This window comes from Amblyomma americanum, chromosome 5, assembly GCF_052857255.1.
Source record: "Amblyomma americanum isolate KBUSLIRL-KWMA chromosome 5, ASM5285725v1, whole genome shotgun sequence".
Lineage (NCBI taxonomy): Eukaryota > Metazoa > Arthropoda > Arachnida > Ixodida > Ixodidae > Amblyomma > Amblyomma americanum.
In genome coordinates this window covers 43648155-43673198 of record NC_135501.1, presented here as the reverse complement: position 1 = coordinate 43673198, position 25044 = coordinate 43648155, and the positions used below count along the sequence as shown (strand labels likewise).

The window sequence follows — 25044 nt, the reverse complement described above, 5'->3', positions numbered from 1 at the left end:
TGGTATTCGTCTGATTTTTTTTATTTCCACCTTTTCAAGTTGAATGCCTTTCGTTTGCATACACCGGTTTCAGTCATTCATTTTTACATTGGCCCCAAGAACACAAGAGGTCTCCCTTTATTCAGGTTATTCATCACTCAGTGAAAAATCGCGGTGCCCCTTGAAGACTTATTAATGACACCATTGTACGAACAGCTTTAGCACCAACACATGAGGACTCCATTTAGTCAGATTATTCAGCACTCAGGGCGAAATCGCCGTTCCCCTTTAAAACTTATTAATGCAAATGCAAATGCAAATGCAAATGCAGTTTATTTTCCGTCAGAAAGAAATCAGCGGAGGAGGCTCGAGCAAAAAGTGAAACATGTTCACTTGATTGCGCTCAAGCCCCCTTTTACATGGCATGCAGTGACGACACACAGGTGGACATTATATAAAGCATTCTCGTGGAATATGGAAATATGAAACAAAGCAAGCAAAACGTACAAGGTTAAACAATATAGAGTGGTTTTACAAAGCTCTCTTGTGGAACTTAAACAATTTTTTATATGTACAGCAAGTACGAAGACAAAACAAAATAAACTGTAGTAATTTACAAACAGAATGGAACGTGCATAGGTACATATTCATAAAGGCAAACGGTTTTGCAACAGAATTGCATGTTATTATTTCAGGTGCACTAATTAGTATGGGTTGTCTGATGCTTGCTCCGACAGGAAAGACCTAATTTTTGAAATACTAATGTGGTTAATGTCAATTCCGTTATGTTCAAGATTGTTTAAAAGTGTTGGTAATGAATGACGTAGCATTTGTTGCCCATAATTTGTCCGGGAATAAGGAACTTTCCAAGGTTCTGAAAAGCGTGTATCACGTACATGTGTTGTTCGAGTTAACTGTGCCATATATTTTAATTCTTGCTGGCTCTTACGAAGTTGTTGTTTGTATCTTTTTGCCAATGTATATAGGTATAGATTATGTACACTTGTTACATTAAGCTGCATAAAATATTCGCCTGTGTGGGCTTGCGAGTCGACCCCTACGATATGCCGAATAGATTTTTTTTGGAGTACGTGCAAACGATTTAGATTTGTGACGGTTGTTCTCCCCCAAACGAGAAAGCAGTAACTTATATGTGATAGAATCAAAGCATTGTATATGTGCAGTTTAATTGCTTGTGGTAGGAAAGAGTGGAACCTCGCTAGTATTCCGACAGATTTAGATATTTTTGTTATAGCATAATTAACGTGAGTGTCCCATAGCATATTTTTGTGCAGATATACGCCAAGTGTTTCAACTGAATCAACAAATTCTATTGGTTCGGATCCTAATGTGATATTTAAGAAGTGTGGTGCTTTCGATTGCCTGGGAGTGAACATGACTGCCTTTGTTTTTCTCGTATTAATGTCAAGGGAGTTCGCTTTACTCCATTGGTAGAGATTTTGAAGGATCGCGTTAATACCAGCCTCTAAGGATTGAAAGTTACGCTCGTGGAATAATAAGGTAGAGTCATCTGCATAGGATATATAATGTGGAACAGGGCTAACAGATGTGATTTCATTTACGTATATGTTAAATAGGAGAGGGCCAAGTATGCTTCCTTGAGGTATGCCGGTGGTTACAGGACTGTATGATGACATGTTGTTATCTATTGAAACGCTTTGCCTTCGATGTTGTAGATATGATGTTATGAGTGCTAGTGGTGTTCCCCTTACTCCATATATTTCTAGTTTCTTTAGTAATGTTATGTGATTAAGACGATCAAAAGCTTTAGAAAAATCAACGTAGATGCCAATTACTGCTTCTTTTTCTTCAAATGCTTTTAGTATAATTTCTTTCTGTGTGAGCAATGCTAGTTCTGTGGATTTGCTTTTGCGAAAGCCGAATTGTGTCGGTGTTAACAAATTGTGCTTTTCAAAAAAATTGATGATGCGGATATGAATTACTTTTTCAAGTCCTTTTGAAAAGATAGGTAGCAAGGATATTGGGCGATAGTTTGATAAATTGTTGCGATCGCCGCCTTTGAAAATTGTTATTACTTTAGATATTTGCATCTTTGCTGGGAAAACGCCTGTGGAGAGAGCTAAATTGTAGATATAAGTGAGATGTGGTGTAAGCAAGTCAAGTGCACCTTTTATAGGCCTTAGCTGAAGATCATTTATGTCCCGCGCCGAACTGTTGCGAAGAGAACTAAATGCATCATGGACTTCACTTTCACTTGTGGGAACAAAAAAGATGCTGTCTAAATTTCTAGCAATATTTCCCGTTGCTTCTACACAGTGAGCACTAGTAACCTGGTTGACTAGATGGTTGTTAAATTCTTCAGCTAGCTCTTGTCCACAAATAACTTTGTCATTTATAATTAATTCATGTGTATTCTGACAATGGGGGTTTCGATTAAGTAGCTCATTTAATTTCTTCCACATAACGTCAGATTTTATGGTATGACCCGACTCAAAGAATAGGTAAAGATACCGCTGTTTTTCTTTCCGCAGTATGGCGTTTGTTTTGTTTCTATATTTTTTGAAGGCTTTCCAATCTTCTGTATCGCGCGTGCTTAGAAATCTATGGAAGAGTTTGTCTTTCTTTTTTATCATTTTTAGGGACTCCTTGGTAATCCAAGGTTTACGTGATTTCTTGAATTTTTTTGCAGTAATGAAGGGGAACGACTGCGAATATGCATCTATTATTTTTATTTAAAAAGTTATTATATGCATCATCAGCTGATGTTGTGCTATAAACATCACTCCAGTTTGTCTGTATAAGTTTACTACGAAAAATGGATATTGTAGACTCACTGATGTTTTGAATTTTTCTGCTTGGAAGTGATACAGTATTCGTACGTTTAGGTGTTGTTTTACAGAGTAAAACTATTGCCAAGTGCTCGCTGATATTTGATGAAACTGTACCTGCTGTTGTTTCGTGCTTAGGCAGGTTTGTTATGAATAGATCTATCAGTGTGGATGATTTTGTGGTTATCCTTGTGGGAGTCTGAATCATATTACTGTAGCCTTGCGAGAAGAGTGTTGTCTGTAATAACTGCTCAGAGGTGGACGAGGTAAGCAGGTCTATGTTAAGATCACCTCCCAGGATTGTTGTGTAGTCATTCTTATTTGAAAAATCAAGTAAGGTTTCAAGAAATTGAAAGAAACTGCTCATGCACCCATCAGGCGGCCTGTAAATCACAGCGAAAATGTAGGGCTCACTAACTACGGCAAGACATTCGATGTAGTCATTGATAACAGCGAACTGATCAAGTAAGTCACACTGAAAGCACTTCCTAATATTATATTGAATTCCGCCACCACGCTTTTTCGATCGGTTCAAAAAGAAGGTTTTATAATTTGCATCAATTATAGCATCACATTCTGCTGTAGACCACGTTTCCGTTAACATGACCACATCAAAAGGGAAGGCAAAGTTTTCAAGAAAAATATTAAGTATGTCTTCTTTATTACGACTTGATCTTATGTTCAGATGGAAGCATTTAAGACCTCTCATGTTTCCAGATGTGATAATATTGTTAACTTCAGCAGGCTGTAATGCCATTCTGAATGACAAGATGGGATACTAGATAAGTTGTTGTGCTCACTGAATCTTTCCAATGTCTTTTTCGCATTGTATGCGAAGAACTTTTGACGTTTCATGTTTGCGAGCATAGATTTTTCCGCCACGAACCCACACGAACTTCCAGTTTTGTTCTTTTTTCTTTTGTTTGGCCAAGCTGAGAAGCTTCTTCAGGGAGGGGCAAAGGTGTTCATTTATGTATATGGGATCGGAGCTATCAAATCCTAGATCTCTGTTTGTGAGGCGAGTCTTTTTGGCCTTTTCAAGAGCGCTGTCGCGTTTGGCGCGGGACTTGAATTGAATAACTATGTTCTTTGTTTTGCCGTCATTACGAGTGGTAACACGGTGACATATCTCAACATCACTGTCTGTGATTGATTTATGGATAGCAATCCCAACTTTGGTAAGGATTTCTGGTATGTTTTCCTCTTCTTCCTCTTCGACTCCCTGAATTTCCAAGTTCACGTTTCTTGAATACTGTTCTAATTGAACTACTCGCTTTTCAAGCTCCTCATTCTGTTGTTCCAGAGCCGCACATTTCGCTTCAGCGTTATCTTTTTCAGTGCTTAGCTTTGCGTTTTTTTCAACCTCACTAGTAAGTTGCTTTTTCAGTGTTTCAATTTCAGCATGTGCAAATTCAAGACTTTCGGTCAAACTCTTTTGCTCGTTGCGCAGTTCGCGAAGTTCACTTCGTGCATCCCTTTCCAGGGACGCCTGAGCAGTTTTTATTTCCTGCTGAAGCTCTGCCTTTAACTGGGTGAACTCTTGTCTTATCTCTTCCTTTAACTTTGCTAGTTCTTTCCCCATCTGTGCAGGACGCCCCACGGCAGACAAGGGTACACACAACTGTGAACAACTTGGCAATGGCGACGACCGAAGCAACAATAATGGGTTCAAAAACTATATCCAAGCACTAACCTGCAGAAAAAGCAAGCTGTGCTTAGGCGATGTTCGTTCCGTGTCGTCGCCAATGCCAAGTGAAGCACCCGGTGGTCGCAGGCGGCTTTTGTAGATTCTGTTGCTGTGACGTCAGAACCGATGCTGGAGATTGCAGTTTTCAGTGATTTGACACGCCCCCGGATCTTTGATCTTCTTTATCCGTCGCTGGTGCTGACACGTGCGGGACGCTCATACAGCGGAAGGCACTGAATCTGGTATCCAGGGCTCGATCTGCAGAAAAAGCAAGCTGTGCTTAGGCGATGTTCGTTCCGTGTCGTCGCCAATGCCAAGTCAAGCACCCGGTGGTCGCAGGCGGCTTTTGTAGATTCTGTTGCTGTGACGTCAGAACCGATGCTGGAGATTGCAGTTTTCAGTGATTTGACACGCCCCCGGATCTTTGATCTTCTTTATCCGTCTCTGGTGCTGACACGTGCGGGACGCTCATACAGCGGAAGGCACTGAATCTGGTATCCAGGGCTCGATCTGCAGAAAAAGCAAGCTGTGCTTAGGCGATGTTCGTTCCGTGTCGTAGCCAATGCCAATGACACCATTGTACGAACAGTTTTAGCTGCCTTTGGGCGGTGGTACAGGGTGCCTTCTAAACCAATTCGCGCTACAGAGGCCGCTTACCAAAAGTGACCTCAAGAACAAAATCAGCGCACGGTAGCTGGAACGACCTGCGCGAGTTGAACAAATAATATGACATTCCTCGCAGGCACCGCACCAAAGGAATGAGGGACCCAATCGCACAGCAGTAACAAACCGCTCATTTTCTCTTCGTAACTAGTAGTCGGCAGTTCAAGCTTGCCATAATGATCCAAGCGCGCTACGTACCGCATACTCACAGAATAAGACGCTGACAGGTATACAGAATACAAGTAAGCGATAGTAGAATATAACACCACTGAAGTTTTTTAGCATGCAGCCAGCACAGCTCGCACCGGCAGGAGAAGTTTAAGCAGCTAAACATCAAAAGGTCGTCCTGAATGATATGCCTCGAAGGAGCGCGGATGGGTTAGACTGAGGGGATGAAATAATAAATGTAGCAAAATTCAAACCCTACATGTCTCATCGATATCACTGGCAGAATAACATTTAAAGATTATGCGGGATAAAATGCATAGTTGCCTTCGAGGTCAGTGGTTCTTGGACACTGAAAAAATACGCCACATGAGAAGGGGTTCCTCGGTAGTCATAACTTCACCTTGTTTATAGAACTGCTTTGAATCTGCGTTCCTCGTAGATTCCTAAGCCGAAAGAGGTTTCCTAAAAGAGCGACTAAGCGCTTTTAAGACGCAGACACGTGCCGGTATTGACAGAGTGGCCTGATAACGTATCTTTCAGCCAAGTTCCGCCTAAAAAATGAGACAGACGGGCCCAAAGCATTGCGTGGAGTTTGCTGCTCACTTGGTGTCGAGGATGCAGAAGATCTCTCGATACTGGAAGCTGCGCCCCCGGGACTGGAAGTGCGAGCTCGCCTTCCCCAGCGCCGTGTTGTTGTCAATGTGGAGTTTCTGGGCGCAGAACTCCTGGTAGCTCAGCTGACTGTCCTTGAGAGGGTCTTCGTGTGCCATGTCCGGGGCCAGAGTCTGCAACCAAGAACGCTCGTGAGGATGTCATCCCCTGCTATGCGCATAGGCAGTGCGCGCGCCTCTTTTTAACGTGCGGTTTTCGCGAGGCTTTGTTTCAGTTTACACTAAGGTCAACTTCTTCCACCTCATTTTGGTCTGAAAAATAGATTACGCCTCCTTTTTTGTGTGCCAATATTTGAACGGCAGAATAATACCTGTTTGTTGTTAAGAAAATTACATTTATCATTTCACCGCAACACCAAATAAAATTTTCCGGATCTGTTGTGGAAAAGACTCAGAAATCACATCTGGAGTTGACGCATGTTTATTTATTTATTTATTTATTTATTTATTTATTGGAAATACCTGCAGCGCCCGAAGGCATTATTGCAGGGGGGATGAGGATACATAACAGAAGAATAGTCCAGAAAAAAAAAGAGGAAGAAAAAAAAAGCAATACAACAAGGCATGACACAGCAAGTACAAAATGAATGAAATATGAAACAACAAAAAGACATGACGAAAAAAAAAAGCCAACTGACCAAATGATGCTGGACCAACAAGAACGAAGACCGCGTGATTAAAAAAGCCAAAAGAAAGCCAACTGCGCACTCATACATCCGACAGTAACGCGCGGAACATAGACTCGGAACGGCACTCAACAATTTCATGGGGCAGGCGATTCCAGTCATGAATGCTAGATGGGAAAAATGCGTTTTGATAAGTGTTAGTTTTGCATTTATTTCTCTAATCTTCCACCCATGGTCAAGTCTGTTTGGCCTGAAATGCGGTGGAAGCAAATAATTTTCTTTATCTATTTTTATTTTTCGGTGAAAGATTTTGTACAGCATTTCTAACCGGGAGTTGGTACGGCGTTTCTGTAACAGCTCCCATCCCAGCGTTAGTTTAATGTTAGTAACACTGCTGTTAAAATCATAATTACTTGAGACAAACCGAGCGGCAAAGCTCTGAATACGCTCAAGCATGTCTGTTAAATTTAAAGTAGGGGGGTGCCAAACAACACAAGCATACTCCAATATTGGCCGAATATAGGTGAAATATAGAAGCTCTAACTTTTAGTGGTGCCATTTTAAAATTTCTTCTTAGAAAATTTAGCATGCCATAAGCTTTAGCAGAAACGTGCTCGACGTGCTCATTCCAGGTGAGATTAGACGAAAAGTAAACGCCGAGGTATTTATAGTGATTAACTCTAAAAAGTCGGGTAGAATCTAGTTTGTATTCAGCCAAGAAAGGGTGATGCCTGCGCGTGAAAGAAATAAACTGACATTTTATTGGGTTCAGAAACATCTGCCACTTCAAACACCATTGCTGTATGCGGTCCAAGTTGCACTGCAAATGACAAGAATCTGAAGAACTGTTAATAACATGGTAGATAACACAATCGTCAGCATATAAACGTATTGATTAAAGGAAGCTATCAGCACTAAAAAAACTACAACATCGCACTGCAGGAAGCTAGCAAAATCAGCCGGTGATGGTGAAACCTGTATTGCATGTTCTGACTTTTTCTGCCTTATAAAAAACTGCATTTTAAGTTGAAGTAGCACTATTTCGGTACAGTGTGCGAATATATCGGTTCATATGCACTTCAATTTGTCATAAGCGTTCGTTTTGCGTTGTAATGAACACTGCTTTCCAAAATTGTGAGAACAGCTGCAAATATTATGATTACGGCTCAAACTTTGTTGTTTTTTTCTGCGCTAAAAAAGCACAAAATTAAAAATCATACTTTAGCCGCGAATTTCATCTCTTCTGTGCCCTTGAATGAGGCCTCTCGCACCTCTTAAGGCCTTCAAAAAAAAATAAAGACTGCTTTCATATAGCGAATAAACGCGTCCTGTACAACGTGGTATATGGTTGAGAAACAAGTGTTAGGCTGCCCTTGGTATGCCTCTATCACGGCGGGTTAAACTGTCGACTATTTACAAGAGCGGAATGAGCCGATTTAGTCGGTACAAGCCATCAAATTAATGTTGCAACAGACCGGAGGTAGAATAGGAGACTGAAACACAAAACAGCGCAGCGGTGTGTGTCTGTTTCGTGTTCTATCTGTTGTCAGTTGCGCTAATATTTTGTGACACATTAACTTCTCATTGAAGTTCCTTGGGATTCAATAAAGACATTTCTTAGTCACATGCAGCCGAAACTTAAGATTCCCTTGGTAATTTCACTCTGGATGCGGCTTTCTTGGACCAGAGAGAAAAATTTACCCTGTAGTAACGTACAAACATAGCGCAGAAAATCTCGATATCAACTCATTCCTTAGCCGTCATTCTCCTGTGCAAAGTGGCACCTATTTTTTGGTTTTAACAAACTTGCGATTCCATAATGCGTAAGAGTTATGTTCGGCATGGTATCCAAAATTTAGTTTTTCGCAACGTGTGAATTGTATTTACTAAGGATAGTTGAGCCTGAAAATTCTTAACAACTGTTCGGTTGTTATTCTAAATAACATATGATTATATATGTGTTGTGGCGATGAGCATAAGCACAGAAAGTGGTGCCATAGTGTGTGATACTGGAAATAATGTCCACCACCTCGAGATCTTTAACGTTCATGCAGATCGAAAAGGCGCCCGTGTGCCCTGCGATGTGAGTGCGCGTTAAAGGTTTTAGGTTTGTCGCGATTAATCCGGAGCCATCCAGTGCGTCACCTATTTCTCTCTCTCTCTCTCTCTTGATCAACTCAACTCTTCATCCCTTGGATGGAGTGTCCACCGAGAAGCGAGATGGTTCCTTCTACTTTTCGTTTCCTCAGAGAGTAATTTCATATGGCATCGCCTCCGCAGTTATACAAACATTAGTTGGCACTACTAACCGCTCTCGTCTGCGCAGTTGACTTAACCGCAAAGGAAGGACGCTTCCCCTTTGAACTCTGACCTGGCTGCTGCGGTCACTCAGCGGTTATTGCGCTCGGCTGCTGACCCGAAAGACGTGGATTCGATCCCGACTGCGGCGTTTATATTTCGTTGGAGGCGAAATTCAAAGGCCCGCGTACTGTGCGATGTCAGTGCACGCGGTTGAAATTTCCGTAGCCCTTCGCTACGCCGTCTCTCAAAGTCTGAGTTGCTTTGGAACGTAAAACCCTGGTAAACCAAACCAAACAAAATAAAACTCTGACCGCTCATTTTTTTCGGAGCGCGTTCTTGCACTCACACGACCAGATTTAAAATTTTCGTAATTTCGCGCTGGATTCTATCGGCAAGCAGTATATTTTCCTACTAATCATAGCCAGTCTTTCGAACTAGAAAAGCATCACTTATAACTCTGCTCCTTGTATAACGGCGGGCACTACGTTCCCTTTACCGATTTGAAATATGATACGCGCAGGTTTGGCGTGGTCACAAACAAGAGCTGCATTTTTTTTTTCAATTTCTTTATGAGGCAAAGAGCGTTTTCATTGCGCACATTGCCTCGTGGGCTTTCAGATTATATTTACCCTCTGAACTATGTCGCAGTTCCGCCCTGTACTTGAGTACAAGCGCAAAAATATGGTTGCGAAGTCTCATGTACACCTCGACAGGTTGAAAGGCATTTGTGTTCAGAGGGTCATACAGTCTAGTAACAGCTCTTGATATAAGCTAGCATAGTGAGGAAAATTATACGAAAATGGCCGCGGTAATATTTCCGACTGTACCTCATTCTAAATTCAGCGAGAAACGAATTCTTGCGCGCGTGTACCATTCGTGATATAGGCTAACGTGCGGCACAACAGTATACGTGCAGAAGAAGGCATGTTTTATTTGTCTGATTTTATCTTCCTCTAACCTAAGCAGTGTTAGAGTAATGTGTCCCCATTTTTCTCACTTAGATATGTAGTGTTGCATGGCACTGAAAGCATCTGAGCACTTTACATATATCACTTACGCAACGAATGGTGCTCTTTACTGGAATTAAATCCGGCAACAAAAGCGAAGTAGTGTTTTTGCCCTGAACAGAACCCGACTCTACCCATTTATTTTTCGCCACTATCGACCTGAACCTGACGCGGGCTATTTAGTGGAACGGTCTGAAACGGGTTCGGGACTGCCACTAACCGTAACCGTACCCCACATTACAGTACATGGGACGGTGTAGAATAGATATATTTTGAAGTACTGAAAAAGTGTCTGCAGCGGCTGCAGAGCCACTACAGTACGCTGTAGTTACGAAAGTTACGAAAACCCAGTAAGCAAGGCTGCCAGGCAAGCATGGACGATCTCTCCAGTACAATTCACTGATTGGTTACACAAGGTATTCACAGAGTCGGACTGATAACAGAAGCAATTAAAAGTTATGGAGTGCCCCTGAATAATCTACGGTTCGTAGGTGCTATTCCTTCCCTATTTAACTCATGGAACCAGCTCCAAAGCATGATTGAGGCAAAATAAATGTCCAGAAAACTGAAGTAATTTTCAACGTCCTAGGTAGAGAGCCGGAGTTTGCGATCGCCACGGAAGCATTTGAAGTAGAAGCAAATGCATCTATATAGGGCATGTGCTGGCCGCAGATTTAAAATTTTAGAGTAATGGAACTACTAGAATTGGTTGAAATCTTGTGGCAGAATATCTGACTTATGAACCCCAGTTTAGCAGTATTTCTCAAGTAGAAAGTATAATGCAGCTGTATCATACTGATATTCATCGTGTAGGCTAAAGGATAGGATTAAAACTAAACTGGGTTAAAACTAAACTAGATTAAAACAAAAAAATGATAGGTGTAATGTTAAGGCGCATGAAGAAAGCAGATCGGGTCACAGAAAAAAAAAACAGGACTTAATGACATTATAGTCGAATGCAAAAAGAATTGGGCGTGGGCAGGGCTTCTAATGCGAGTGTAGGAAACCGATCGATGGTCGTTAACGCTAGTAAACCGTATTCTAAGAGAAGATAAGGGTAGCAGGTGGCAGCCGAAAGGGAGGCATGGGGATGGGTTGGTAAGTTTTCTGGTATAATGCGGGCGCCGTTGGCACAGGAAAGGGTGAATTGGAGAGGTGTTGGAGGGTCCTTCGTAGCGCACTGGGCGTAACTAGGCCGATTACGACGATGATGAGGGTTTGGTTAGGTTTATGAGGGTTTAACGTCCAAAAGCGACTCAGGCTGAGAGACGCCGTAGTGAAGGGCTCCGGAAATTTCGACCACCTGAGGTTCTTTAACGTGCACTGACATCGCACAGTACACCGACGATGATGATGACGAGTTCTCATCAACACCCAGGAAAACTAGCTATGAGTTTGAAAAGTATCTATTCCTCAACTCTAAAACATTATTTTCTCAATGGAACCCTTAATTTCCGCACTGAGTGCCCCCTACGCGGCTGAACATGGGTGCACCTACTGAGTACGATAGCCTCGCAAACGTGGATTTGTGTCTTCTGCTAAACACGTTACGTAAGAGGTGTTACGGACAGAAATTGCATAAATAATTTTACCCTGAGCAGGAAGACACCAGTTTCGCCCCTCGAAACCCGCTAAGTCTTGACACTGAAGTCGACACGGCATACCCTAAATGTTGTAAAACGAGACCCTTTTAAGCTCTGGGGGCAGCGCATTGCCCCACTGGCATCAGCAAGGGGCAGCACCTGCTGGGGCTCGAGTGGAGACCGATGGCGAGCAGGCCACAGCGGGATGAGCACTAGCGCCAGCGGGATCAGCACCGAAACGAATGTCACCATGCTGAGCAGCCAGACGAAGAAGAACCTGCGCCGGGACTCCTCGAGGCGGTCCTCCTCCTGCGAACGGCATGGACCCTCATGTTTCGCTTACCCATTCACTGACTACGGGAGCGAGCTCGTCCCAGCTAAAACAGCACCCGACATTAAAAATGAAATCTAGTGCTCATACTGCCGTGTTTAAAGAACCATTCAGGACAAACTTACCTCGCATCCATAAACAGATTAGAACGTTGTAATAACACACAGGCCACGGTCTCTGAAAATGGAAATAATGAAAAGGCACAGAATTTAAGCACAGTGAGCGTTCATTCTGGCCGTTTCCGAAAGAAAATTGCGCATTTTTCGAGCAGTTTTTTCCAGTAAATTCCTGATGCAAGACTACACCGCCATTTACTCCTGACTGATGATTACATAGCCTGACTTGGGTTGAAGTTCGAATCGAGTGAGTGAAAAAATTGCACACGTTTCGGGTACAGATTTTACATCATACAAACGGGTGTTTAGCTGCTGAAAAAAAAATGATTATAGCCACAAAGAAGCGCGCGATGAATTTTTACTTCAGCAGAAATTTCATGGAGCTTTCCTTATGGTCGCTCGAGCACCGGGGTCGAACAAAAGGGAAAAGGATACTGGGCTAGTTCAAAATGACACGTTGTTGCGCTCGTCGGTCATGCAACGTTGGGGAACAGTGCAGCACAAACATAGGCGGGAACATGGCGGCGGCTGTCCTTGTACCCTACACGCGCATGCTGTTGCTACGCAGTCCCTTGCTTAACGACGGGGATATCCCTTGTTCAAATTTGGCTCCCTGGCCACACAGCAGCCGCCTCTCTTCCTTAAAATAAAAGGGCCCTGAAAATGGGGCCTGGTCATGCCTCTAAACCAAAGCAAGTAAGTTACCTTGCAATCAAGTGCGACCGCACTTTTTTTAATCGAGATGCATGGAAGGTAGGCTCACCACGACAACCCCATCTTTGCTGATTCCTAGCAAACTATCATGGCGCGTGCGGTGGCAAATGGTTTTACTGCGGTCTTATTGTATGCGTTACTTATCTCACTATCGAGGCATTTTGCTTGATAGACTCAAAAAAAATAAAAAAAAATAACAAAACTCACGAAGAAATGGGAGAAAAATGAATGAGGAGAACGCAATCAATAACACAAAAAAGGCAAAATAGAACACAAGTATTGAAGTGACGATGTGGTCGAACGGAGCAGGAGTAATTTTTGAAATTGTTCTTGCTGTTATTCGGAAGGGTTTATGTCTTCCATAAAGGGATGACGATTCAGCGGTGACGAAACACAAAAGACGACGATGCCGTTTTCATGGTGTCAGTGGAAATGCTTATAATACATCTTTACCTTCTTCGCGAATTTCTGGTCGCGCCGCTTCGCTCCTTGTGCAGTTCAGCTCACACTTCCGCCTGCCCGCGAACAAGATTTACACAGCCTGGACGGCCCCTCAGGACACCCGCCTTACATACGTATGTGGACAAATGGGCAACGCCATCGACCCTTGTTAGAATCTCCCAGTGTAACTAGACAGCACCATTTCCTTTGTTTATGCGAAAGGTCGGACAATGAAAAAGTCCAGCCCCCTATTCCCAGCTGCGCCTAGATTACCTCATCGCACTTGTGCTGCTCAGTGTTTCCACAATTTGAGACACATTAAATGCTGCGAGAAGACAGCCAGACAAACGAAAACGATCACATTCGAAGAATGAAAGAAGCACGTGGGAGCAAGCACAAAAACACTTGTGAGGGAGGTTACGAACGCGAGCTGGAACTCAAGAGAGCACGAAAGGAAAAGGATGACAAAAAGCGAGTTTCAAAAACATGAAAATCTTCACCGTTTTAAAGCGCTCTGTATTTGGCCATCTCGTGGGCATGGTGAAAACATTTATTAATGATAGAGATAGGTTTCGGGGGTCGTGACCTGAACGGTCACGTTCTTACCACCTGTGGGATGCCTATGGGATGCCTATGAGATACCACCAATGGGATGCCTAGTCAGGCATCGGCAACTGCCGGAGCTGCGTTAAGGCCCTTTGGGCCTCGAGGGTGCAGCAGCCGGACAGGGTCGCCTCCCAGTCCTCTCGGGTAGGGTTTGGGATATGGGGTAGGGATGGGTTCTGCTGGCAGGCCCACACCATGTGGTAGGTGCCAGACACCTCCCCACAGTGTGATCACCGCCCGTCGAATTGAGGATGAAAATGCTTTAAAGTTGCCGGGCACAGCATTGTGTTAGTGAGCAGGCGCAGGAGCACCCGCTCGTTGGCCTTCTGCAGCACTTTGCACGTGGTGTGCAGTGTTTGGTGCCTGGAGTTGTAATAATCGCATATTTTCTTAAAAGTATAAACCGGATTGAAATCAGAGTTCTGGTCAGCGTTGGGTCCCGTGGGAAATGCCCGGAGAGAGAGCGCGCGGGCGGCGGCGTCAGCTGCTTTGTTTCCGCGGAGGCCTTGGTGACCTGGTGCCCAAACGAGAGATCGGTGCGCAGGATCCGAGTCTCGGCTACTACTTTGATAGATGCGATAAGTCACGGGTGTAGCCTACCCTTGCTCGACGTTTCGACACGCCCCTTGCGAGTCGGGGATTATGTATTTGGAGAGGAGTCGGAAGCTGCCAGGGCGATGGCAACATCTGCTTGAATTGCTGGCTGGGCCTTGAAAGTAAGGCCGGCTATTGTTTTGCCTTCGTTGACGACAGCGGCCGTGTACGATCCTCTGAGGTCCGGGCTGGAGGCGTCCACGTAGAAGACTCCTGGTTTGCTTCCAAAATGGCGGTGCAAGGCTTCCACCCGCACCAGGCTCCTGGCATTATGGTACTCTTTGGGCATGTTGGTGGCGAGAGGCCGTACGTGGAGGGCGCGTCTCCAGTTTACGGGGAGGCGGCATCTCTCCTCAGTGAATTGGGTGTGCTGGAGGTGAAGACGGGCTAGATGGCGGCAACCCGACCCTGTCTTTGTGAGACGAGTGTATTGGTTGTTGAGGTGGGCCTCCCGAATCTCCCTAAAAGTGTTCACCATACCCAGTGTCATCAGGTGGCTGGTGAAGGTAGAGACCGGGAGGTCCAGCGCTCGTTTCAAGATTTTGCGGAGGATGACCTCAAGGGCATCGTCTTCCTGTTTCCGCAGGTTGAGGTAGAGAGTCGAATACAAGATTCGACTGGCCACGAATGCGTTCGCCAGCGCAAGGCGCCTTTGCATCGTAACCCACCGCTCTTGTTGGAAACCCGGCGGACCATACGGCCCATCCGAATCCCCACTTGCCTGAGCCTGGCGAGTGTTATATCGTAGCGTCGCTGGTTGTGTATGAAGTGCCGGAGGACTCTGATTTCCTTGGATTCGTGAATGGGACGGCTTCGCAAGGAGAAATGGATTTGTGTCGAGCATGCGCGCGAGGGGCGCAGATGCGCGAATTCCAATTTCTGCGGGGAGCATTGCAGACCACAGTCTCTGGCATAGCGGTCCACTATGCTTGCGGCCGTTTGCAGACTGGTCTCCATGTCCCCTTGGCGTCCTTGCGCAGCCCAGAGAGTGCTGATGTCGGCGTACAGCGCGTGCTGGACTCCTTCAACCGCACCTAGCAGGAGAGATAGGCGCATTATGGCTATGTTGAATAGTAGAGGGGACCGCACCGCGCCTTGTGGACTGCCCCTCGTGCCGAGCAGGAAAGGTCCATGCTTTTGGTCTTGTATTCGGATGTAGGACAGTCTGTCCGTGAGAAACTGTTTCACGTAATTGAAGGTATTGGTGCCGCAGTGAGTTTGACTCAAGTGTGAGAGTGTGACCTCATGGGTTACGATGTCGAACGCTCCATTCAGGTCGAGCGCGAGGACAATTTTGTCGTTTTGGGGGTGTGTGATGGGGTTCAAGATTTCACGGTCGAGTTGGAGCATGTCATTCTGTGCGGATCTGTGCGAAATCCGAACACTGTGTGGGCAAATTGATGGAGACGATGGTGCCATCTCGTGAAGATAATGCGCATTTATGAGGGGATAAAATTTTCCTTTTCTGCAGCGTCTTTTTTACAAATCTTTCCTTCTGCTGGTTGCACTTGGCAGCATAAGAAAACACGTTGTTTTATCAACTCTCTTGTTGTTCTCGCAGTTATTTACTTCATTTTTTTATTTAGGCACCCTAAGGGCCTGGCTGGACTTTACATAAGAATTAACAGTAAATAAAAAATACTCAAGGGTTCATTCCATACATTATGCAGAGAAAGAAAAAACGAAAGAAAAAAGTGTTAATTATGAAATTGGGTCGGTCTTATACATCAAGGGTAGAGTGCAGTGTGCAATAAAGAAAAATAATATGTACATGTACAAGGCAAAGCAAATATACAAGGCGGTAAGTTCAACCTGACGACGATGCTGCGCCTGATTCCAGAAATGTTAGTAACGATTAACGGAAAGACGGTGATTCGTTAATAGCCACAATGCCAGCAGGTAAAGCATTCCACTCCCTTATAGCCAAGACTAACGGGGAATTCTGATATTTCTTAGTGCGAGCGAAAATTGTTTGAATTTTATGCGCAAGGTCGGTACGGGACGATATATGATGTGCTGCTGGTATGTGCTTGCGTGCGAAAGATGAATGGTGGTAGTAGATGGAGTGGAACAACGTTAGGAAGAAGAATTTCGTCGCATTTGAGGTCCAGAAGCTTTAGAGACTATTTTATTGCAGTCACCCTCTGGTATGGAGAGTACGACTGTAGAATGAAGCGTGCTGCCTTATTTTGCACTGATTGTATAAATCCAGATAAGTTTTCTTGGTGGGGATACCATACTACTGAACGATATTTCAATGACGCCCGAACTAGAGATGTGTTGGCCAGCAGTTTAGTGTCAGGGTTAGCTTGAGATAGACGACGTTTAAAAAGGCCTAATTTTTTTCAGATTTCTTAGCGGTATACTCTAAGGGTCTATGCTTATTTAGGTCCGGGGAAAGAACAACGCCTAAATATTTGAAAGTTGATGAGCGCTAAATGAGACTATTATTTATAATTTAGTTTGGCACTGCAGTTTTAAAGAGTGAAGAGAAAGTCATTGGTTTGGTTTTATCAGTGTTTATTTCCATCTGCCAAACACTGCACCAAGTACTTAACCTATCTAGATATGTTTGCAAGGGAACAATGTCGTTAGGATTAGCTATTTCCCTATAATTGATGCAACCGTCAGCGAAAAGACGTATGGAGGAGCTAATGTCTGAAGCGATGTCATTAATATAAATTAAAATAGAAGTGAGCCTAAGACGGATCGTTGAGGTACTCCTGATTTAACATGTTTCGTTTCAGCTATGATGTTATTAGCAGATACGGATGGCTGCCTGTTAGCTAAAAACTCTTCAATTCACTTTGTAGTACCATGATCAAGCTGCAAGTTATGTACCTTTTGATGAGGCGCTTGTCTGCTACCAGATTGAAGGCTTTTGAGAAATCGATAAAAAATGCGTCAGTGTACAAGGTGCTGTAGAGTGTACAATGGAGATGTACTAATAATTCAAATAATTGGGTTTGACATGAATGCAGGTACCGGCCCGCATGCTTATTTTCAAGTAGCAGGTCATTTGCATTAAGGTGTTTCAATGTGGGTAAATCTGTTTTCTTGTAGCTTCCAGCACACTGAAGTCGGAAAAATTGGTCGGTAGTTGTTTGGAATTGCATTATCCCCAGACTTAAATATTGGTATAATGAGTGCAGTTCGCCAATCGTCTGGAACACAGCTACTGTTCAGAGAGTGCTGGAATAAAAGTGATAACAATAATGCCGACACGTGAGAAGTTAACTTTAGAAGTTTTGCACTTATGCCATCAGGACCAGAGCTAGAATTTAATGGAAGCCTATCAATCGCGCGACGAACCCCATCTGTTGTAATAGTGAGAGGATTAGAATGGATAAGCTATCAATGGAACGGGAAGCTGATTGTGCTCGGAAATACGTGCCTCGTCTCTAAATACTTTGCTTAAATAACTTTTTAGATGTTCCGCACTTGCTCCTATGGGGACAAAAATTCCATTTGCATCTTTTAGTGTTATTAACTCGCTTAAATCTTTAGGACTGACAGCACGCCAGAATTTTTGGGGGTTCGTTTTTAAGAGGTTCGGAAGCGTATGATCTAAAAAGCAACCCTTTGCTTCCGTTATACTTTTTCTGCAACAGATGATAGCTCCCTGTACCTTTGCCAATCATGGGGTGCGTTAGCCTGCGCAGCCTTTCTGTATGCTCTTTTTTCGGTTCAGATGCTTCCTGATTTTCTTCGTGAACCAGGGATTATCAACTCTTGTGTTGATCTGAAGTTTTCGTACGCAGACTTCTTCAATTTCCTTCATCCTGTCGCGAAACATTATCCAGTTTTCATTTGTGCTGCGTTCCTCGAAGTTATGATGGAATGCGGTTTCTAAGACAGTCAGCATACGGCTCATGTTGTCTTGGTCCGCTCTGGCGTAGTACGAGATATACTTTTTAGCGGCTGTTTTGTTTGAGACTATATCGGGTGTAAACAGTGTACAAAGCTATGGTCGCTTACACATTATAACACGCGCACTTCTGTATTGTGAGGCTTATTAGTGAAGATCTAATCCAAGATATGTTTCCCACGTGTTGGCTCTTGCACCATCCGAGTTAGATTGAACAAGTCGAGAGTATTGCGAAAGCTGAAAAGTGAGACAGGCTACCCTGGGAAGCTCCAAATGATGTACACCAGTCAATAGCAGGGTAATTAAAATCTCCTAAAATAAGGATGCAATTCGGAAATTTGTTAAAGATGCATGCAATGGCCCAGTGAAAACAATCAACAAAATTTTACAGTCAGGTGGTGGATAACAATCACTGATTACGTAAGCGATACCACTAAACCGTGCCGTCACAAACAGTAGTTCAAGAGGCGTGTCAAGAGAACACAGAGACGGCTTATAGTCGCTAACTATAAAATGAGTAAGTCCAACAGGCATAACGTTCTAATACTTGCATGTGAGGTGACAATGGGGTACCTGATGTACTTGTTGCGGCACCAGTCGCTTGGGCGAACGTAAGTTATTGTGACGCGCCCATTCTTTAAATCTTTTTTTCATCGATATCTTTGTAGCCCTAACCGAGACTTTCCACCTCTCTAAGTAGGTCTGTCGATATCTGGGTCAGTCTACCTCCGTAAATGCCATAAACTGCAAAGCAGAACATGTCATAAATTCTAGAGCCAAAGCCATAAGAGATTTCACTGTAAAATTTTGGGTAACAATCAGTAGAATGTCTATAGTGAAAAATGGTAACAACTTATGATTAGCTTACTGAATGTCTATGAATTCCATCTATATTGCGTAACAAGATCTTATCGACAACGTTCTGAGATTCACCCCGGATACTGAAAAAATTCGTCTTTATATAACCTTTGTATTCTTCGTGTGACCTACTTAACGAGAGTCGATTTAATGACAAGCTGTCGACATTCCTTGGACAGTTGGGCATAGTTTTGCTTGAACCGTGTTGATGCATTATTTATATTCCGTAACACCCAGCTAAGAACAATGGCTTTGAGTTCTTCTCGAACAGCCTCTCCACCCTATCTGCACCCTCCAGAAGCACCGCACACCATCTATCCACCCACTTTCTCCAGCCGTCTCCCTACAGAAACATTTTTTCTCGAGCGTCAAGCATTGGATTAGAGCAAAAGTGTTAAATAGAGCTGTTAAATGTATTCATCGTGGGTAAATCTAACTGCGTTTGCCGCACTATCTCATCAGATGCCTGATGGTCCCATAATTTTTTTGGGCGGTTTCTCTTTGCAGGTTAAGTAACTCGTGCAGCTCTATTGAGAAAGCGCAAGTTGGCGCTCGAAAGAGACAGCCGAAGGACTGCCGCTCTTCCAGTTTTCGTCTCAATCAAACACAAAGCACAAAGATTTAGAATTAAAATACGAGCTTCAAATAAATACAAAGAGAGCAAAACACATAATATTTTCTTCAAAAATCAAGCCAAAGTCTTCAATATAAACCTGGACTTTAATGATGTATTGCTTGAGCGCGTAGATCATCATTCATAATTAGGTGTTACTTTAAAGTCGAACCTAACATGGTCCTATCATGTAGAAAATATAAGAATGAAAGTATCGAGATGTTGGAATGTTATGGCGCCTTTGAAATCTTGTCCTTGCCAGGCTCAATAAGCAGCTTTATTTTTCACTTGTACACTCACACTTTAATTTGTGTGCCTTATTATGGGGAATTGCAATTAGGACTGATAATGATAGGCTATCTGCACTGCAGCGAAGGGCAATTAGAACACTATATAAAAAAATGTACATCCTGTAACCTTAATGAGAACCGGAAATTTCCGATCTTATCACAAAATATACATACAGAAACTATCTGCGTACATATTTTTTTGAAGTGTCAAGCAATTACAGTCGATTTGTTGTTCACTATCCAAATAGAAATACTAGTCAAAATTTGCGTAGGAATTTCGTTGTGATAGAAAACGAAGGACAAATTATGATAAACAGACAATTTATAATTTATAATCAAATGATGAAATTATGTAATAATTATCGAGACACTCTCGAGATCGCAAGAACACGTAGAAGTCTGACAACTTTCAAAAGACGAATGAAGCTTCCGTTCACTTCAAATAGAAGGCCAAACACGTATGAATAATGATTTTTAATTGCAAAGTTACTGTGTTCTGATTTCTCTAATTCTGTACAAAGTGCTAACATTAACATACATTTCTTTCTTTTTGAACTTGTTACATGCTTCATGTGCATTTTTGTACGGTGATGATTGTTATATCCCACTGTATACATGTACTCTTTACATGCATTTTATAACCACTGCTGTTGCGCCGAGGGGGACCAGGGCCTCGTCAGGAGACTTAATACCTCCTTTTGTCCTGCCCCACGGGCAGTACCGTTTATGCCCATCGAATAAATAAATAAATATCGGCGCTGTTTTCCAACTATGGGAGCATGCAGGCTGTGCACTGAGTGCGTTTTATTATAGCACATATATCAGTAAATAAGTGCCGATTTTTCACTGCCAGTATTTGTTCGCGGTGGTTAAGTCTTGATGCTCCACAGCATGGAAAGTATTTTGCTATGGTCTACGTTTTACACGTGCCCCGTAGTACTGCTGTTAAGGTGAAATAATAATAGCATTACAAAAAGATTATTTTCATCTAGAAATACTGTTGCAACATCATCGTGAGAAGGCACAATTGTTTACATATTGCAGTGTTTATTTCCACACAGCATTGATTGCGTGCGTTCGCTTCCGGTTACTTTCGCGCAGCGCTTAGTTAACCGTTGTAAGGGAAAGATTAGTAGTGCACTCGCGTTTGTGTTTCCGTCCCTGTATGCGCTTGCATGCTTGGCAATTTCAAACTGATATCAAGCCTAAATTTCCCACTGTTTTGAATGAGGTGAGAGTGTAAACGACAATGTAATCTTCAAATTGCATCGATGGTAGTTAGCTTTAAATCTCAAGTCTGCACTGCAGGCTAAGGATGTGAGAGGAAAGCTCTACAAGTGGCTGCCTCCGAAAGCCTGACCGGAACATCCGCTGCCCTCATTTACTCTTGGTACCTTAACGCTGATGGCTCGTAGCCTGAGCTTTTACGATCTTTTATTCTATTGAACAGAAAGTTACAACATTGTGAGAGCCTTATTCGTCGCTTATGTAACTAAATTTGTGACCAATAGACCCAATTTTCATTCTATTGAGCTGTGCGACGGCGCGCTTCACACACGTCACGTCATAACCCCCAAACACACACTTCTGCGCTATAGACGAGCACACTTAAGATACAGCTGTTATATATTTTCTTCTAAATGGATTGGTAAAATGCTCTTTATCACCTCCGAGTGCCTGCCAAATGGACTCCGGCGCATTCTTATTGTCCTCATTATTTCACTGTGGCGGTTTGGACCCCTTCCGAGGCTGTGGTAACAAACATTCTGTATGAAATTCTTAGGCTACCTGATGCTCCTATTTGTATTCGTAAGGAACCATTATACATGGCTGCATTCGACGTCGAAGAAGAAGTTAGGTACTAGAACTTTCTATAAAACAGCCCCGACAAACACCTGCGCAACCTGCAGAAGGATAAGCGCGCACAATATCAATTTTAGTATTAGTGTCGCCAACCGGGCTCTTCAATGCAATTTTCGGGATCTCCCTTTCGCGGAAGAGAGCATATATGGTCTGCAAGCTATTCCGTTGTGCGAACTATTGTAATAGACTCCTCTGCTATTCATAGAGCCCCTGCCGTAGTTTCCCCACTGTTTGATGGCCTGCCTGCTTCTTTGCGTACTTTGGTATTTAGGCCACCTATTGTGGCATTGAACTGCGTTCTTATTTCCTGAGTGCCAATTCGTATTGAGAGCATCTTTGAGTTATTCTGTTATCATGAATGCGTAAAATTACATAGGTCTACAAAACCTTAACCGCTGCCAACCTCTCGCTAGTGGCACAGAAGTTTTCAGTGCTGCCAGGCATAAACTTATTGATAACGAACCCGGCATCTAGCTTTCCTTATTACGTTAAGGAACCATTGCATATTAAATACCCGATCTTTTAAGGAATTATGCGATGAATCTGTCTTCCTAACCTGGAAAAGCCCTATGACGTACCTTTTAATGATCACTAGCCAAGCGAGCAGGAAGGTTACGCTAACCTCACTGGGTAAAGGTGTAAAGTTAAACGTTTCCAGGTTTAGTTTCCAATTACGGCCTGTGCGGAGCAAACTAATCTTACGTCGTTATGCTGCGTCACATGTCTGCCCGCCGCCATGGTCAGTTGTGGCCAGTAGCGGGGAGTCGAGGGTCAGGGTTTAATGGTTATTAATTTAGGAAGCAGTGACCAAGTCGACCAGCGGAGTTATCAGATTCCATTCTGGTGAGAGGATGCGTTGTGTGCTGTAGTCGTCGGGATCAGGCCACACTCCAGGCTTCATTATTGAATGCCATTGACACTCGCATTTTTTTCTGGCGGTAGAGAATTGAGCGGCTCCAAGATACAAGCCACGTTTCCCTCTAATGCAAGTCGAATTCTCTACCTCTAAGCCATCGCTGCATCCTAGCTTAGAAGAAACGCATTCCAAAGGCAGGAACAAATGCCACTCACGCTTAGCCCTGCCGTCTATACTTCATCGTCTGCAGGAGTACAGCGATGATCAGTAACGTCGTTCGAGAGCAGATGTTCACATCACCGAGGTTAAGCCAGGAGCTAGCGAGCGCTGGGCAGACGCGGTGACGGGAGAGCCTTAACTCAACCGCTTGCGTGCTTCGCCACTATCACGGCGGCCCGATTCCTTTCGGCACGCACTAAAACAACCCTGTTCCCCAGGTTACCCACTGTATTGTTTACGCCTCTCATATTTTACCGTATTCTAATTGCAGGTAAAAATCTCATCGATTCAGGTCGCATTTCTGCTCAGCGGCATGTCAAGTTCTCACTGTTCTAACTGGGTAGGCATCGCAGAAAAGCGATTTTATTCCCCTCTGCCGCTCACCTCACTGTCCGTGCCATAGGTGGAGCGTGCTCGAGCGTAAGTTTTCTGCCGTCGGTGCGTTTTCTGGGCTAGTCTGCCGCCGGTCTTGAGCCGCGGAGCCACGAACACCGGAGACACGACCGCTGCGACACTCGGCAGATCCGGGCGCTGTTGGGCGGCCAAGTCCACTTTGTTCGGGGCAACGGTCAGCTGTAATGTGCGGTGTCAATTATTCCAGCGTTTTGAGGGATTTTAATAAGCAAATATCAGTACGTAATTATTTTTTTATTCCATTTATTTCAATACCCCAAAGGCCCGATGCGGGCATTACATAGGGAGGGATTCACCAAAGAAAACTTGACAAATATTCAACACAGCATATAAACGGCTGAAGACAGAAATAAACAAGTCAAGAAGCCAGGTACAAGGTAATAGGAGAAGGGGGGAATGGCTAGGAACAGGTATTGAAAAATTGCGCATGTAGCAAATCGCACAAAACAAGACAAAATCGCACCTTCAGAAGTTACAAAATATGGCATCTAACATTTCATAGAAAGTTAAGGCCGACACGCACACTCTGAAGCAAACGAAAAAAAACGCACATCATTCTACATTGGAACTTTGTAAGTATGACCAAAGAGCTGTTCGAAATGATGATGTTCCAGTGATAGCCGCAATGCTAGAAGGAAGCGAATTCCACTCTTCAACAGCTAGTATCAAAGGTGATTATTTCTGTCGTTCTGTCAGAGCGAAAATGGGTTTAGTCTTCTACATATGATCTACACGAGCCGATGTGTGTGGTGCCGGGAGAAGATGTGAACTTGCAAATGGTGTGTTGCTGTGGTAAAGATTATGGAAAAATTTTAATCGACTGAATTTCCTGCGCATGACCAGAGGCGGGAGATGGAGCTATATTTTCAGTGCTGTGGCACTTTGATATGGAGAGCAACGGGAAAGGATAAATCGAGCAGCCTTGTTTTGCACAGATTCCAACATGTTAATAAGATAGCTATACTGAGGGTTCCAGATCACTAACGCGTATCCTCACTGCAGGCCTGATTAGCATGTTGTATGCGTGTAGTTTTGTGCCCTGGTTGGCTTGGTGTAGTCGGCCTTTAAGAAGACCAACTTTTTTAAGGCTTAGTTTCTTATCTCAGTTAGTTTCTGGTCTCAAGGCTGCCCAAGCATCATAGCGCAAATAATATGGGTGTGGCATGCTTCAGGCTTCGTGCTTGTTATGAAACATTTTGGGTAGTTTTTTTCTATCTAAGATGTTTCCTACCACAATTCTTGGTTGCGTGGCGCATTGTTACAGCTCGGATAAACTTCCGTAGAACACGTTCTTGGGCAAGTTGGTTCATAGCTTGAGAAGGTGAAGTGCATTAAAACGCAGCACACAGGAAAAAAAAAGCCACGAGAGAGTTGCAAGTAGCGCCTGTCTCGTGTCGTTCTTTTCCTGTGTGCTGTTTTTTGCGCTTCATCTACTCAATCGGATAAACTTGAAATCTTCCTATATTGTGACTGAGGTCGTAGGTTGTCTTCGGTGGATCGTATACGCTGTAGGTGTTTGGAGGTCTTATGTAGTGCTCTAGATATATGTTAGTTTTGAGGCAACAAGCCCCCAATCCCACTCCTCGCTCGACAGGACGAAGCAAACATCCACTGCAAAATTTTCCTCGGCCCACTAATGCCTTCAGACTCCGGATGGCATGTGCAGCTATCTGGCTCAACTATCCTGCGAACAGGATATGTAAGACGGTTTACTACACTCTTCTAACGCGTCCATTAGCAGCGCCTATTTCTCTTACAGTTCTATT

At 43.6% G+C, this 25044-nt stretch overlaps 1 protein-coding gene across 1 annotated transcript in view; it reads right to left on the bottom strand.

Annotated features, from left to right (window-relative positions):
- Positions 1–25044, bottom strand: part of LOC144133809 (uncharacterized) — a 137063-nt gene that overhangs the window by 81805 nt on the left and 30214 nt on the right. Inside the window, exons 2-4 of the mRNA XM_077666903.1 lie at positions 23249–23437; positions 11655–11804; positions 5911–6092 (exon numbers count right to left, since the gene is read on the bottom strand). Of these exons, the coding sequence (XP_077523029.1) occupies positions 5911–6092; positions 11655–11804; positions 23249–23437 (521 nt within the window). The remainder of the gene's footprint in view (positions 1–5910; positions 6093–11654; positions 11805–23248; positions 23438–25044) is intronic.